At 40.0% G+C, this 16,420-nt stretch overlaps 3 protein-coding genes across 4 annotated transcripts in view; 2 read left to right on the top strand and 1 right to left on the bottom strand.

Annotated features, from left to right (window-relative positions):
• Positions 1–14: 14 nt before the first annotated feature.
• Positions 15–5,566, top strand: prrt2 (proline-rich transmembrane protein 2). Of its 2 annotated transcripts, none has more exons than XM_039788102.1 (5): positions 15–337; positions 1,535–1,829; positions 2,024–2,325; positions 2,452–2,581; positions 3,639–5,566. In XM_039788102.1, the coding sequence occupies exons 2-5, from the start codon at positions 1,592–1,594 to the stop codon at positions 3,653–3,655; spliced, it is 687 nt and encodes a 228-aa protein (XP_039644036.1). In that variant the 5' UTR covers positions 15–337; positions 1,535–1,591; the 3' UTR covers positions 3,656–5,566. The 2 variants fall into 2 exon arrangements, with proteins under 2 accessions (XP_039644036.1, XP_039644037.1); XM_039788103.1 differs by having other exon boundaries at positions 16–337; positions 2,030–2,325.
• A 5,053-nt stretch (positions 5,567–10,619) lies between these two features.
• LOC120551013 (double C2-like domain-containing protein beta) lies at positions 10,620–15,379 on the bottom strand. Its single transcript, XM_039788105.1, has 4 exons — positions 14,931–15,379; positions 13,207–13,288; positions 12,827–12,923; positions 10,620–12,053 (listed from the first exon to the last, which is right to left on the bottom strand). Exons 1-4 carry the CDS (start codon positions 15,194–15,196, stop codon positions 11,917–11,919), a joined length of 582 nt encoding a protein of 193 aa, XP_039644039.1. The 5' UTR covers positions 15,197–15,379; the 3' UTR covers positions 10,620–11,916.
• The window catches only part of adprh (ADP-ribosylarginine hydrolase), a 79,440-nt gene continuing 77,015 nt past the window's right edge, over positions 13,996–16,420 (top strand). The window contains exon 1 of the mRNA XM_039788074.1: positions 13,996–14,185. Within this exon, the coding sequence (XP_039644008.1) occupies positions 14,011–14,185 (175 nt within the window). The 5' untranslated portion in view covers positions 13,996–14,010. The remainder of the gene's footprint in view (positions 14,186–16,420) is intronic.

Here is a 16,420-nt window from a genome sequence, read left to right as displayed (position 1 = left end):
CTATAATCCCCCCTTTCTCCCACAGCACGTAGTCTGCTTGATTTCACTTTTCATTTCACACACACCTCCTCTGTGATCCACCCAGCCTGCCAGGAGACTCCCCATTGCACACTGCGATGCTGGAACACCGCCGCTTCTCCAGCTTTGACATAAAATAAAGGACACTGTCGGATTATCCACAAATATTGCTCGTTTGCACGTACATCGTGGCTGTAGAGATGTTCGGTCACGTCTGAATTTTCTTTTTTGTTTATTTTATTTTTTTCTGCACCTGAAAATAACTATGCCAAAGCCAGGCACGCTCCGGCTGTATTGAGACAATCGCTGGATTAAAAAGGTCAGTTTGATTTATCTACATACCCTTTTTTTTTAAATATTCCTCCTGTGAAATATAAATTCAAAATAAATGGCAAAGCAAGAATCTCATGCAAGTGCACGTTATTTTCTGCTTATCATTGCAATTTAGCAGCAGCAGGCTAATTAATGCCCCTCCTCCTCCACTCGTCCATTCGAGTATTTCCCCTTTGTCCTCATCCTTTTCTGCTCTGTCCTTTTCACCTTGTGTTCTATGCCCAGCAACCGCTTACCATATGACCGTTAGCGCTTGTGTACACATGATGAAATGATATGTATACACCTGCACAGAGACCATCGCTGATACTATCGTTTCTAAGGAACCTGCCGCCATGCCGTGCCTTTGTACTCGCCTTGTCATTGTGACCTGATAGAGCTGATCTATTTTAATATAAGGCGTGATTTACCGTGGAACATGCGTGTGTTGTATCGGTTTACACGAGTCTATTTATTTACAATTCAGCACGGCAGAAGTGATCAAAAATATAAACGTTACAGCAGAAAGAAGCTTGTGATGTTGAGCCTCGATCAAAAATCTAAATCTGCTACAGCAGAATGTAGGCTATTAAGGGACTGTATGGAAGTTATTAAAGTGAGAAGTAATTTTCATATTGCCATACTTATGGAAAACCTAACCAAATGTGTCCCGTTTACCGAACATTTAAGCCATTCTTTATTTGTGAACCAAGAGCTGTCAAACCATTTTTTCAGACCTATTTAACTTAACTGTAGAGCTGTTTTCTGTTAAGCAGAATATAGTGAAGGTAGGAGCTACTGTAGGCTATGTATAAATAGTGCTCTGTAGAAATAGGAAGTTAAATCACTAATGTTCCTAGTTGATTTTGATGAGGAAAATAAATCCCTGATATGGCTAAATGCACATTTTAACCTTTCACCCTGTGTTGCATACAAAATTCACTTACCAATATAAATATTTGATCTTTATAAATTGTATTTGTTTAGAATAAAATCAAATCTAACTGTGGTGAGAAAACACTGCAATCCCAAACATTTCAGAGCATTCTTTTTTTCTTTTCGCAGTAAAATAGGTTTAACAAACTCCCTTTTCAAACCCTCTTTCCCACCACAATTTTTGTACATTCCCTAAGCAGATGGGAGGGGGCAGCTTCTGTTTACAAAGATGCTTAAAACCATTTTCTGGCTCCCACGTGAACTACAGGCAGGCAGCGCACACAGGACTGTACTACAACTAGAGGCTTCCATTTCTGCTGCCAGCATGGCTGTGAACATCATGCCAGCTCCTGCCATTCGGCTAGGGAAGGAACAACCATCGCTGCTGGACCAGGAGGACTCTCTGTCGAACCAAGCCCCCATCTCTGTGCCATGCCCACCAGTCGGAGATGAACCACTCATCCACAGCAGCAGCAGCAGCAGCAGCCCGGTCAGCACGCAGCCTCCCCGCAGCAAATCCAAAGGCGAGCTAGTCATAGTCATCAACGAGAAGCTGAAGAACAGTAAGTGACTGAGTTTGACCTCATATTAGGGCAGCGGGTGGTTGGAGGAGGAGGAGGGGGAGGGAAAAATACAGCTGCTTAGTCAGCTCTATAGGGAATGTCAAGTTCCAATGCACGTGAGAGCTCCTGGCAGAGCGCACACACATTGACCTCCTCGTGTGTTTGAACATTTGCCCATCCTTTCTGTCCCTCATGTGTAGGCAATGGGATCCACCCAACGTCCACAGAGAGCACTTCTCCAGTCATCTGCTCTCCTCCCAGAAGACAACACTCCATCTCTTACCCCCATCACAGCAAGAGCAGGAAGGGGAGCAGGGCGAGCTCTATCGGCTACACCGCCTTTTCGCCAAGGCCGTCAATTTCTCGCCACTCCAGCATCGCCACCAACCCGCCCTTGGACCGGTCCAAAGTCAAAGACTACCTCCTCCTGTCTGTGCTGGCCTGCTTCTGCCCTGTCTGGCCCATCAACATTGTGGGATTTGTCTACTCCATCATGGTGAGAACAGGATCTTTTGTCTGTTTTTTTAACGTTTTTTTTCTTTCTTTTTTTTTTTCTTTCTTTTTTACAAATATGCATCTGTATCAAACCCAAGCTAACAGATAGTTCAACTTTGTCCTTCAGTCCAAGAACAGTCTCGAGCAGGGAAACCTGGACGGCGCTGTGCGTCTGGGACGTGTGGCCAAGATGCTCTCTCTGGTGTCACTAGTAGGAGGGACGGTCATTATCATCGCCTGCATTGTCAACCTGGCCAGTGAGTGTCCCAAATCTGATCTTTAAACCTTAACCTCACCTTTTTACTCCACTGTGTGCAGTGATTCGTCCCCTTGAATATGTAGCAATAGCCCCGCTACCACTGATCCTCCTGGCCCAAACACCTGCTACTGTCACTGTTTATCCCATCACAATATAATATTTAGCTTTGTTAGCCCAAACTGACTAATCACTGATGTTATTACCCATGTTTGCACAATATTCCACTAGGAACAATGCCTGCACAAGTCTTTCTAGACTGCGGCACTTTAGGAATTATGTCAACACCACACAAAGATCAGAGCATATTAATCACATCAGACTTAAATCTACACTGTCTGACATGTTTGTTTATTTGCACGGGTGACCTCCAGCCTCCAGCTGTAACTGGCTGCATGCCTCAGATTGCTGTGTGTGTTATCAGTAGAGTGACATGTTAAGTCCGCTGTCTGTTGTACGCCTCGTTGCCCTGTTTGCATGTGCAAAATGTTAAGTGTTGCTGTCCCTGTATCACATGTAAAATTACATATAATGTATGTCAGCGTGTGAGTTGTTTACATTCTACCAAATAAAGGGATTCTGATAACAGATCAGTGTTTCTTATTAGACTTGTATAGAAAGAGAGTAGTATTTGTCTTTTGCAGTACTGTATGTACACATGACTCCACTCCATCAAAATCATGGAAAGATTGCTTTCTTTTCATTTTCTATCAATCTTTTAAATGTGTTTGTTTTGATTTAACTACATTTGCCGTAGTATTATTATTGTTATCATGTTTAAATATATACCTGAAGGGTCAGTCGGTTAAATGATGCTTTGCCTCTTGACTTGAAGCATAGATTTATCTTTGTTTGTGAACGCAGCCTGTTGGGTCTCATTAAGCCAAGAGATGACTGGAAGAGCAGTTTAACACACAAGTTGAGTTGAAGGGTTCCCAACAACAACAACCCTCTCATTATATAACATGTCCTCTGTGGTCTATGAAAGTTTATACATCCATATTAAGTTGCAGAAACTATATCTCCTTCACTAATATGCTTCCTTTTCTTTTTCTTAGTAAATGTGAAAACCTGAGTTTCATCCCAGGATGAAACTGGATAAGGCAACTGACCGTACGGCCCGAACCTGCACCACCGTCTTTACCACCTAGTCATTACCTGGATGTGTGACAAATATGCACCCGATATACAGTGCTTACTTGTATTTCTGTAATCTATATAAATCCCTTTTTGCTAATGGAAGAAAATAAAATATGCAAATGCTGCTGCTCTGAGAGGGGGGGTTGTCTGTTAGATGGAGAAGAGAGTAGACTATCTAAACAGCCTCTTCGTATTCTGGTCTGACCGATTCTTGATAAACTCTTCGAGAATACCATCACCACTCGCAGAACTGACTCTGAAAGATGGACTAGAAAAAGGGGGATCAGTGGAAGTGGTTATTACATGAAACAGGAAGAACCGCCTCCCAGGCTTCAGCACCACATGCAACAAAATGTCCGCCCAAGTCCATCCTTCACTGCACCCAAAGACGGGACTCATCAGAGTTTCAGCTTGCCTTTAAATCCCCTCGAATCCGTGAAGAGAGGCTCTGGGATTTGTGGTTGCATTGGAATCACAGAGCAGTAATTCACCTCACAGAGAAGAAACACTTTGGTTCACAGTATCTCCTCTTGTTTCTGACTCTTCTCTGTGGTTCTCATGACTCCCGCCCTTACATCTTGTGTTTGAGAGTGAGCTTATGGGTGGCAAAAAGAGGATGAAAAAGAGGCTTACCAAGGACTAGCTGTGGGTGCTAAACTGGCAGGGATTATGGAAAGTCTCACACAGAAGGCACAGTCATCACTGCAAGGGAAAATGTGTGCCAAACAAATTGAGAGGGAAAGTTTCTTGCTTTGTAAAGACCTAACTCTAACCACAGAATTGTTGTATCGAGGAAAAGGTTTTTTGTTTTTGTTTACTCTGCTGCAACTTTACTGTATATCCCCTCGACACCACTGACCACTGACCACTGTGAGTCAAAAAAACACCGTAGCAAGACACATTAATTTTACAGTGACGCTAATCATGCTACATCATCTATAACCTAATCTTTTGATAATGTTTGTAAAAGATCATTTTGAAAACAGAATTTCATAATGTAAAGCTCTTGAAGTGCTATGCTGCAGTTGACAGATGGTGGTAGCATTGTTAATGCATTTTGGCATCACTATTTGGTTAACAAATGAAATGGCTTGTGATTGCAGTCAAAGTTGGTGGCTGTAGCCTCCGTCTGCATCCACAGGTAGCCTGTACTTTGAAAGCAGACAGAGTGTGGCTTCTGTTGTCCCCTAAATCAGTGATGAACACCTTAATTATGTTGTCACACACAGTAGGTCTTTTGAATTTGTAAAACACTGGTTTGAACATGGTTTTGTGGATGTGTGATTTGAATAGCAGTTCTGTGGAAAGCTTTTTGAGTCTGATTTATTAATATTATTATATCTCCTGTGTATTCTTAACTAATCTACCTGTGATTCTCACTGTGATCTGAAGCAACTGGTTTTCATCAAGAATGGATACAACTCCTTATTTACTATATCCTGGATTTTGAATTGTGTAGATAAACGTCACAACTTCTCATCATGAGTTTACACCTGCTGCAGACAATTTTCTGTAATGATTAAATAAGAGTTTTTTTCCCCCCTTTGTTAGCACTTAATACGTAAATTAAATTGTAATCAACAGTTGATGTTTTCTGCAGATATAACTCATATTGTGACAATTCTCTAATTGATATGAGTTAGCATTAGGTAGTTAGGATCTAAAGTATAGGCACACTAACTGACAGTCATTGTGTTACTAAAAGGGTTCTATAATCTTTGTGGTTATTGGCATGTTGTGGACCATTATTAATGTACAATGATAAAAGTTGAAAATTACAACGATAAGCTGACTTTTAATATTATACTTCTGCAGCACATTCGTAATAAAGACACAATGCATGTAACGTGTTTCCGTTGTTTTGCAGAGATAAAGAGCAGTAGTGGAGATTAGAGAGATTTAGTTTTTTATGGGAGAGAATGAGTGTCAAAAGTGAGCGATATCCAGAGAGCTTAGCTTCTGAGTTGAGATTGGGTTTTGCAGCAAACAAAGTATTAAAGGTCCTATGGCATGAAAATGTCACTTTATGAGGTTTTTTAACATTAATATGAGTTCCCCCAGCCTGCCTATGGTCCCCCAGTGGCTAGAAATGGCGATAGGTGTAAACTGAGCCCTGGGTATCCTGCTCTGCCTTTGAGAAAATGAAAGCTCAGATGAGCCGATCTGGAATCTTGCTCCTTATGAGGTCATAAGGAGCAAGATTACCTCCCCTTTCTCTGCTTTGCCCACCCAGAGAATTTGGCCCGCCCATTAGAGAGACGTCATGGCTTTCAAACGAGCAAAGTGGCAGTTGGTCAAGGCCACACACCCCCCCTCTCACAGATAACTTCAACAAAATCAATGCAAAATTTCCCTCATTATGTTCTTTGTTTTTTTTTTAAAACCCTTAAAGGAGCTATTACTATCTGCCGCTTACGCTGACCTATTTCATAACAAGAACAGTGAATAGTCAAATTTGTTTTCTAATATAAAGAAAACATACTGTTGTTATAGTTGGTAATAGATTTTTCACCCAAACTAACAGTTATCAACATTTAACAGTGTAGTATGTTTTGCACCACAATGGCCAAATGATACATTAACAATATCACCATTTATTTAAACTAGCTTTGCAATGACAAATCAACAAAATATATCTGCAACTATATTAATAGTTGATTAGTCGTTTAAGCCATCTTTAAAGAAACAAGACTAAATGCTCAGTGGGGCTGTACTCAGACACAGCAGTGCTGTGAGCTAAATGCAAAAAATGCTCACAATGACAATGTTAAAATGCTGTTTAGCAGATATATTGTGGGTTTTTTACATTTAATGCAGGCAAATAATTCACATAACACACGGCAATATGATGACATGACAATATAATCTAACAAAAAGAGATAAAAGAAATGGACAAAAAAAAGCAGGGAATAAAAATAAAAAAGGACAATAAAATAAATAGCATTCCAGGTGTGATGTTAACCATGTTTTCCCCATCCTCAGTTCAGCTATTCACAAGGTACACCTGGGGATGACAGGAATGTCGGGTATTTGCTCATAAACAATTTGGATACATTTTAATCTGATGAAGGCACCGCATATAAAGGTCAGTCATTAGTTAACACAATTCATCCTGATGGGGATGTGCATGTCTGTATCAAAGTTCATGGCAATCTATCCAACAGAAATGTGAATGTTAATATTGGTGCTACAGGAAAAAGTCAGTGGGGTTCATCCTCTGGGAACCATGAATGTCTGTATTAAATTATCTTGGCAATCCATTTGTCCAGTTGTTGAAATATTTCAGTTAAAGAGGTGGCGTGACCAACCGACATCACCATCACAAGAGCCATGTTAGTAGCATGTCTAAAACAAAAATTTTAATTTGTTCTCAAATGTGACAATTTGCAGCTTTTACATTATAGTACATTATCTTTATTAATATGAATACCTTTCTGTTTTGTATACTGTTAGTTGGACGAAACAAGATATTGTGATGAGCACCTTTTACTGTTTACCTTTTAATGTTTTATAGATCAAATGATTAATCGATCGAGAGAGAAAATTGGGACACAAACTGCAGCTTTATTTAACTATGTTACATGGAAATGATAATAAAAGTCATGAAATTGATAAAGAGATGCATATCTTCCATTGAAATGAGTGCTCTGTTGTAATAACGAACATACAAAACAATACTGTACATACAAAATAAACACGACTATATTCAGTATATGAATTAATTCCTGTCACAGATTTCTTAAACCAAAACTCCATTTGCTCACAGAGGTAAAAATTAACTATATTTGCAGAAAGATGACAGCAGTCACGCAAAGTCTGACAACAGCAAATTCCCCCTCGCCAATGTCAACATTTTGACAGCAAAAGGTATTTTCCTTTGTACTCAGCTAATTTAGCAGTAAGTTTATATAGCACAGTACTGCTTGGAAGAGGATCAGTATACCAGACAGACTCACATCCAGATGCAGTAAGTGGGTCAGGGATTATCCAGCTGGGTCACATAAACACTGAGGCTGTGAGTCAACTTGGCAGCGTTTGGATGCCTCATGATCATCCTGTCGGTCAGCATTGAAAATAATGAGATACACTGACCTGTGGCGATGTTGTTCTATTAGTGCCTGCTTAATTTGCAGAGCACTGGAGCTGAACAAAAATCATTATGAGTGTGAATGAATGCTTCAATGGATTGTTGAAGATTTTCTATTTGGAAAGAATAAGTCTGTATTAATTATTAAAGGCTCACTTTGACACCACTCTACTGTACTCTACTTCATCCGACAACAGCTGTCTGGTAAACACCAACTCCAGGTTCTATACAATCTTCCAGGCACAATAACTATTAATAACTGTCAAAACTGTTAACTGATAAATGAACATGCATTTAAAGAAGCAGGAAAAGCACAGGTGTAACTAATAACCTTTATTACAACCACACTCCATTTAGCTGCTCTAGTTGCAGGACCCTGGTATTATGAATGCTGGCTCACTGGCAGGGCTTACTAAACTAATAAAACGAAATGGAATGGAGCCATAATTATTATTATTTGTGACATCTGTGCCTTTTCTGCTATGACAAGTTAAAGTTCAACTGTGAACTAAACTGTTGATAAGTCTTTTCCACGGCAGACATTTTGACTTTTCACAGAAGGAAAATCACAGCAGGTGGTATTAATAACAAATTAACATGGCCCAGTTCTAGTCACAGAACATGTTTTGAATGTGGTGTTTGAAAGTGACAGTGTTTCCAAATGACGATTGTGTCATAAAATCGGTTCAAGCTGAGGTTGTGTAGTACAAAAATGCAGTTTTTCCAACTTCAGAACAGGTAATTGTCCCTTCAGAACGAGATAATTGTGACACAAATTCCACACTACTAACCCTGTGACAAAGGGGTGAATGCAATTCTACTCGTGAACTGTTATAATTAAGTATGATATCTACATGAAGCTTAATTGAAATGTGATGTGAGCTTGAGTCGCATATTTGGCCCATTATTACTGTACAGCTCTACTGCCACAATATCTCTGCCAGCTTCAACCGCTAACTTTTCATTACAATCCTGGCTAAATGGTGGCAATGTGCTCATTATTGTCTCTTAAATGAAACCCACTTATCATCACAGAGTGGATTCAGAGCTCTGGTGAAATATCACTATAATACTTCTATCAAGGCTCTTAGTTTCTTTTCATTCCTCTCTTTAGCTTTTATCTTCAGCAGCAGTCTTTTTTTTACACTGACTTATTTATTATGCTGCCAGTTCGAGTTACTCAATAACATGGGCTGAAATAATTCTAAATAAATCTTTTTTCCCCCCTCACAAACCAAAGAATAATGTGATTGTTTGGTAAACCATTTCAGAGCATCAGACAGCCAGATGTTTGGTGCTAAAATACACAATTCTGTGACGTAATGTGCTACTCGTAGCTCTCATCATTATCCATTACGTGTTTTCTTAATCAGCAGTAATGCCATGGCTTTGTCCCTGCTGAGAGGACACAGTTTGGTTTTAAATAAATGTTTGTGGTTTCACAGAAATCTGCTAAACCACTAGATTTTAGATCAATCCTCCATGAGCGAACATAACTATTATTTAACAGTTATATCAGAGTCTGTCTGCATCACTAGAAAGTAAGTTTTTGGATAATACTCTGTATAGTGAATTCTTGTTTTGATCGACTTTCTTTGCGGCTTCTGTTGATCATTAGCAATTGAATTAAACATTTGTATCACCAGGTGGCCATCTCTGGTAGGCTATTGTTTCTGATGCAGCTCAAAGTGGTTGAAAATTGAGTGTGTTTTTTTTTCTTACAGTAATCTCAGTTTAGACCATGGCACATTATGAGCAGTCCAGTCCCCCTTCCTGCAGCTTCCTAAACTGTGTAAGATTAGACCTTTTTTCATGTTTTTATTACATCTGGACCTGGACTATTGCAATGTTCTGTATGTGTGTTTACTTACTTTGAAAAATCTCTATTTGCTACCTGTAGATTTTAAGATTGAAGTGATGACTTGTAAGACTTGTATGGGGTTCTCAATATCTCCATATGGTTCTTAGTTAAAAAATGTAAGACACTGACTCTGTAAGCACCTGCCAGAGGAAAAAAAGTAAGACAGTTATTAATCCTTCTTCTGATTTAATACTATTTTGGAAAGCACTTGTATAAAAGTTTGTTATTAGTTGTATCACCAACATTTGGACAGTGTGACAGGATCTGCAGAGGGCAGACTTCTCTGGTGTTTGTCAGTCAGGCCGAGAGCACAGAGAGGAACAAACAGTGACTGAGGTGAAACATTAGTAGCCCTCTCTGATTTCACAAAAAGCTTCTTTTCCACTCAGGCTACAGGAGAAAATTCACAATAATCAGAAACCGCATGTGTTTTCTGCCCCCTCTTCTTCTATTTAAAATCTAGACTGAGCGTCTCTCCTCTGTCCCGACGTCCATGACTCTGCTTTCTGACTCAGACATGATGCTCTATCCGTACTCTGGGACACAGAGCAGCAGTGTTTATCAAAAACATCCTAATGTCCTGACCTCTGACCTCCCTGTCAAGTGGAACAAGTAAAAAGTTCAATTAATGGTGCCAAGAATGACAGAATGTTACATGTGGATGATAAAAAAAAAGTCCAACTCTTGGTTTGTTTTTTCAAATGAATAGATAGATAGATAGATAGATAGATAGATAGATAGATAGATAGATAGATAGATAGATAGATGTGCCTCTGACCTGCTGGATCACTTATGTTATGTTACTGTCAGAGAAGAAGCTGCAGCTGCAGTTCCTGAAGGCTAGGTGGCAGTATTGGCTTTATTGGATCGCCACTGAGCTGCAAGTAAACATTAGAGATTCAAAGAGGCCACTTTAGAGCAAATATAATAAATATTCAGGGATACACACAATAAATCAATATGAATGTTTTATGAAAAACAAACACAATCATGCACACTTTAAGTTACAAAAGACAAACATCCAAAGCAAGTGAAACACAATTTATATTTACATATGAACACCACTGGAAATTTCAGCATGCCTCTTTAACCACATAAGACTGAGATAAAGCCTGCAGCTTGGTCAATGCCATCCATGAAGCAGCAGACATGGAGAGTTACCAGACAACACGGTGCTCTATACACCATTCATATTTGTAGTTTAGATATCAAACAAAGGCTGAGGATTTTATTCACGGTGCGTCAGAGTACAGCATGACCATGCACAGCTTTCCATAAACCACTCTGCTCTGAAACTTCTCTGTTAATTACATCGCTCTTCTCCTCCATACAAATCAGGGATCGTGAAGTAAAACTAGGTCAACATCATCAACGTGTCACCAACAAGAAACTGACACTGTGATATTAGAGCTGAAACATTAAACAGCTGAACAACATAAAAAAGGAAAAAGAAAACTGTTACCGTTGAATTAAATAAAAACATCTCTTTAGTAAATCAGAGCAACACACCCCAGGAGAATTGGGAGCAAGACAATGATGAACATCCTGCAGCAGTGCCTGGCACATATTTGTCTTGTAGTTTGCTCCATCAACACCAAACATGCAAATAACTGACACTAACCATCAAAATGGAAGAACCAATTGTCTCTCCTGTTTTCTGCAGGCAATCTGATGGCAATCAGATCAATAGATGCAAAATGTCTGACAGTATTAAGACCCCTTGGAGGTCTTTGGAAGCATTAGGCAAAACATTATTGCAAGGGACAGGTATGTGCGCTGTGATATATAATGGTGTCAGCAGTTAATGAAAATAACAGGCTGAATGGAATAAGAGCAAGTAAACCTGACATGACGCAGAATAATTCAGCTTTCTTCCTCATTATATGTTCTTGCATGATTTCAATTTATCTTGTTGATTGAGATCTGACTAGTTTGGAGCAGCTCAGAGGAGCATTTAGATTTAAATCCACAAAAGAGACATGGATCCCAATAAATATGATAATCAAAATTCTCATGCTGTTAGCTTTGTGGTGGGGACAGTTTGCATCAGGTCTATTTAGAGCTGAGATTAGAGTATTGATCTCTGAGTGTGACCCCCCTTTGGGTATGTCGTTATGAATTATAATCTCACTTATGACACAAAGTAAGTAGGATATGAATCCTTCATGCAGAAAATCCTCAGAGCATGCAATGAAACGTCTCTCGTCAGGCAGTCTCTCCAGCGTCAGTACAGTGGAAGAGGATCAGTTCATTCCTGCAGTGTGGATCCAGGCAGCTCGTTGGTTAGCGTGTGCCAGCGCTCCACCTTCTTGCCCTTGTTCTTTAGACAGTCTATCCAGTGCTGCAGAGTTTCTCCCTGTGAGTGACACCCTAAGGACACACCGCCTACCCAGTGCAGAGACAAAAAAGAATGTCAATGTGACTCAAGAGGAAAGGGAATGTTTAAATAAATGACAATGAGAATTTATGTATATAGTAACAATTAAAAAGGTTTTTTGAATGGCATGTGGGCATTTTATCTTATTATTTATCTTATATTACTTTTGATGCCAAATAGGTTGTGTATTGCAAGAAGCATAGGCGTAATCATCTATGGCTTCAACCTACACCTGTTTGATTGAGTGACCTTTTTGTTTTATTTTTTTAAGATCATCATTATTGCATGGGATGTTTATAACTTTATTACATAGTTCAAACTGGATTAAGGAAAAGAAGTCTGAAAGTATTGAGAGACAGATGTAGGTTGTTGGTCTTTTCATAGGATTTTTAGAAAAAAAAAAAAAGGAGAAAAACACCAGACTTTACCTATACTTACTGTAAGAAACAAAAATCTTTAAAAGATCTCAGAAAAAAAGTAAACAAAATGGTGTTCAAATAGAGAAACAGGTGTAAAATGTAATTACACGCTCTACCACTGGTAGAGCAAGAATAGTATGAAGCTCAATTTCAGCCAAAATGTCACTGACACCCTTTTGGCAACTTAACCCTGCAAATTACACTCAGTGTGTACTGAGCAGCAGATAATAGCGAACAGCTTAAAATATCTTTTGGTAACATCTGCCATGGGTCCAAAATTATTGTACTGCTAATGAAGTAGCCAGGCAGCTAATCAGTATTCCACACACTAGCATGAAATCATTAGCTGCCTGTGAAGTCACCTATGAAGTCATTGGATTTTCCCAAGTCATAGTCCCACACAGTGACCTCCAGCGTCTTGGTGGCTAACTCTGAGAAGGTGATTTCATAGAAGAACTCCTGGGTGAAAACAAAGAGGGCAAGAGGTGGGTGGACAAGCAAAGGTCAGAAGATCACACCTAACAAGCGTTTCTCTTCCTCTCTAAACCTTTAAACTACTCACTAATGCGGCAGTGTGCTGCACTGTAATTGGCTTGTCTTACAAAAAGGTTCCAGACTCTTTGCATGCAGTGTAGCGTCTCTGAGGACTGTATCTAAATGAGCTGTCTCTTTATATTCAACCCCTAAAAATGTGCTTCTCGCTCCCACAGTTATGCATGTAGAGATGAATATGGATGTCTACCTCATTAAACTCTGGGTTGAGTGTCTTTTTTATGACAGCTGTTTTGTGCTTAGATTTCTTCTGGACGTCTGGCTTGAGATACCTGAAACAGAGGAATTTTTCAATTTCAATTCAATTTATTTATAGTATCAAATCATAACAAGAGTTATCTCAAGACACTTTACAGATAGAGTAGGTCTAGACCACACTCTATAATTTACAAAGCCCCAACAATTCTAATAATTGATGTGATATCATCATATATGAGTCTGGTCATTACCATTCACAGGTCATATAGTAGGCCTACAGCTGAAAGGAACAGTAAAGCACTAATGATGACTGTAAATACCAGTGCTATAACAATGTGAAGTTCATGCATATATAAAATCAATATGTTCACTCAGGAATGATGTCAATAGTAGAAAGAATCAGTGGCTTTTCTTGCCATGTCACTCTTTTACCTCCTTTGATTCAGAAAAAAAGGTAAAGACAGAGGTAAAGTAACAAGTGAAAGTAACTAGTGCAACAAAGTCTGTGTAGGTTACATATATATTTTTATTGTCAAAATCAGTAATTTATATTTAATTTTTGTTGTTGATATTTAGGTACTTTTGCAGTCGCAGGGCTTAAGCAATTACAACAATACAACAAGTACAACAATGCAGGTAAAAAAGAAAAATGTTGTATTAACCTTAATCACTGGTTTTATGCACCACCCGGTGGGCACGCGGTGACCCAAATCAAACACACCTCAACAGATGCATGCTGGGTCTGTCATGGGCTCATGGCTAACATGGTAATGCTAACCCAAGTTCAGTGCAATGTATGAGGACCGACTTTCTGCTGTTTTTGAAAATAGTCTACTGGTTTATACTGGGACCAGAGAGGCTGAGTGGACTGGTTATATTATGCTTTGAAAATGAACGAGCAGAGAAGTTGAACATAGATATTGCGGCTCCCAAGACTAGCGGAATCGCAGAATTACGTACAGATCAATCACGTGAGTACCGTACAACAACAAACTTCATTCTACAGAGAACATCAGCGTTGCTAGGCAACGTAGCATAGTAAGTTTAACCGTTAGCTAATCATTTCAACAGTTTATTCCTCAGAGGTTCATCTCAAATATAACGCTGTACTCTGAGCAGACTAGGCTATATTCACTGACTGGGGTAAATGGTAGTTCTATGAGTAGGCTACCTGAGTAACTAACGTTACAATATGAGCTATTTGTTCCCTGCTAATTAAAAAAGGAAGCTATGATGCGCTGTCCTGTAGCTATATGGTACAGGTGTTGATATTGTATCAGGTTGTGATTATAGGCTGTAGCCTATCTGTAAATCCTGTATGATACGACACATAGATTGGTGGATTGTGTTACCTTTGGAGTTTGGACACAGCCAGGCTAGCTGTTACCCTCTATTTCCAGTCTTTGAGCTAGGTTAAGCTAATCTAACCAGCTGCTGTTGCTCCACGTTTACCGTACAGACAGGACAGTGGTATATCTTTTCATCTAACTCTCAGCAAGAAAGTAAATAAGCGTATTTCCCAAAATGTCGACCTATTCAATTAAATATTAATATATTGAATATATTATTTGTAAAACTAACCATATGTGAGTGTGAGGATTGCTTATCAACATGGCACAGATTTAAAAAGCCCAGCATCCCTTTTTGAGAGGTGTCATTAAATTCTCAGGATATTTTTAAGCCAGCTGGAAGGAGCGTGGCGAAATCTCTACTCACATTTGCTTTCCACCCGCCACCCACAGCTCGGAGAGCGTATGTTCCCACACGCTCTCAGACACAACAAAGCATCTAGGAAAAAGCTCCCGCCAAAGGGCAAAGATGCAAGCACGCATCCAAAATGAAACAAGGTGCATGATGTGGATGTGTGAGGGATGTGTGCGTAGGCTCAGTGGATGTAAAGGAGGGAGGAATGACAGGAAAGGAAAGGAGAAGGGAGATGCGTGTGTACTGAAGTGAGGCGAGTGTGGTGACATGCCTAGCATTGTGTGTGTCTGTGTCTGTGTGTTTGTGTGTGCGATTGCAGCGTGTGTGTGACGGGAGGTTGTTTAGTGTTTTACTCATTCCAGAAACATCCTCGAAGCCAGAAACACCCAGTGAAGAAGAGGGGGATTTTAAAGCTCATTTGTCCAGTTTCTGTCAGAATGCATCATTCAACCCAGGGACCTTCCTGCCCTCCCTGGCACAGCCCCACACACACACACACACACACACACACACACACACACACACACACACACACACACACACACACACACACACACACACACACACACACACACACACACACACACACACACACACACACACACACACACACACACACACACACACAGAGTATTGATTTTCTTTCATCAGTGAGTAATGAAAATTGCGCTCTCCTCCGTGATACAGTACGCCCATGTCACTGCTTTTCAATCCAATTTGAAGGCTGTCAATACACACACACTTACCTTTATCTTGGTGAGTGAGTGGTATATTTCACAATAGCTTTCACTTGTGTGAAAGCTGGCGTTGTTTGTCAGCATTACCTTGTGCGAGGTTAAGTTGAGCCATCGATCATCACTCATGGGTGGCGACAAAAGGTGATTCATGGGGTCAGTATGAGCTAACGGCCAGTTAAGACCAAACACAGGTAATGAGGTGGAGAGGGAGATTGGCGCTAGATAGGTCATGTGGAAATTTGTTCTGAAATGAGGGCCGTGAAACATCAATCCGTCAGCCTAAAGTTGTGTGTTCATTATTTAATCGCACAGCTAGCAGGATTACTCCATTTTATTTCATCAAATACACCATGGATTTCAGTTAGTGGTTTGATGTCGTACTTACGTTTTAACGTAGGGGTCTGAGTAGCCGTTGACGTCCATGGCTGCCAGGTGGGCGCAGCGTTTCACGCCCACACACAGCCCGCCACGAGCCCTCTCCTTGGCCTCGCCCTTCACATTGCCGTCACTGGCTGGAGGAAAGTACTGCAGGCAGAGCAGCAAACGGCCTCTCTCCTCTAGACTTCTCTGCTGCTCAGTCTCCCACTGAAGAGAGAAAAAGGGGATACAGGAATAGACATAGAAAAAAAAGGTGTGTGAGCTGCATTTGTATCTACTACATTACTGACTTAAGGTTCAGAGTTAAAAGGAGGCGTTATATATTGAAAATGTCTTTTGCCATGACCTGCTGATGAAACCGGCAACAATATGCAAGTTCTTCTTTAA

Source organism: Perca fluviatilis, chromosome 21 (genome assembly GCF_010015445.1).
Source record: "Perca fluviatilis chromosome 21, GENO_Pfluv_1.0, whole genome shotgun sequence".
Classification (NCBI taxonomy): Eukaryota; Metazoa; Chordata; class Actinopteri; order Perciformes; family Percidae; genus Perca; species Perca fluviatilis.
The sequence above is the reverse complement of the archived record's forward strand: the minus strand, read 5'-3'. Positions and strand labels throughout refer to the sequence as shown.

Bases quoted from the DNA above. Each gene is read 5' to 3' on its own strand.
- LOC120551013 (XM_039788105.1), bottom strand. From the start codon at position 15,196: ATGCTAGGCATGTCACCACACTCGCCTCACTTCAGTACACACGCATCT. The intron at 12,924-13,206 runs GTAGACATCCAT...GTTTTCACCCAG, and splicing joins TCAACCCAGAGTTTAATGAG to GAGTTCTTCTATGAAATCAC. The intron at 12,054-12,826 runs GTGACTTCACAG...TGCACTGGGTAG, and splicing joins AAAATCCAATGACTTCATAG to GCGGTGTGTCCTTAGGGTGT.
- prrt2 (XM_039788102.1), top strand. From the start codon at position 1,592: ATGGCTGTGAACATCATGCCAGCTCCTGCCATTCGGCTAGGGAAGGAA. The intron at 1,830-2,023 runs GTAAGTGACTGA...TCTGTCCCTCAT, and splicing joins CAACGAGAAGCTGAAGAACA to GTGTAGGCAATGGGATCCAC. The intron at 2,326-2,451 runs GTGAGAACAGGA...TTTGTCCTTCAG, and splicing joins GATTTGTCTACTCCATCATG to TCCAAGAACAGTCTCGAGCA.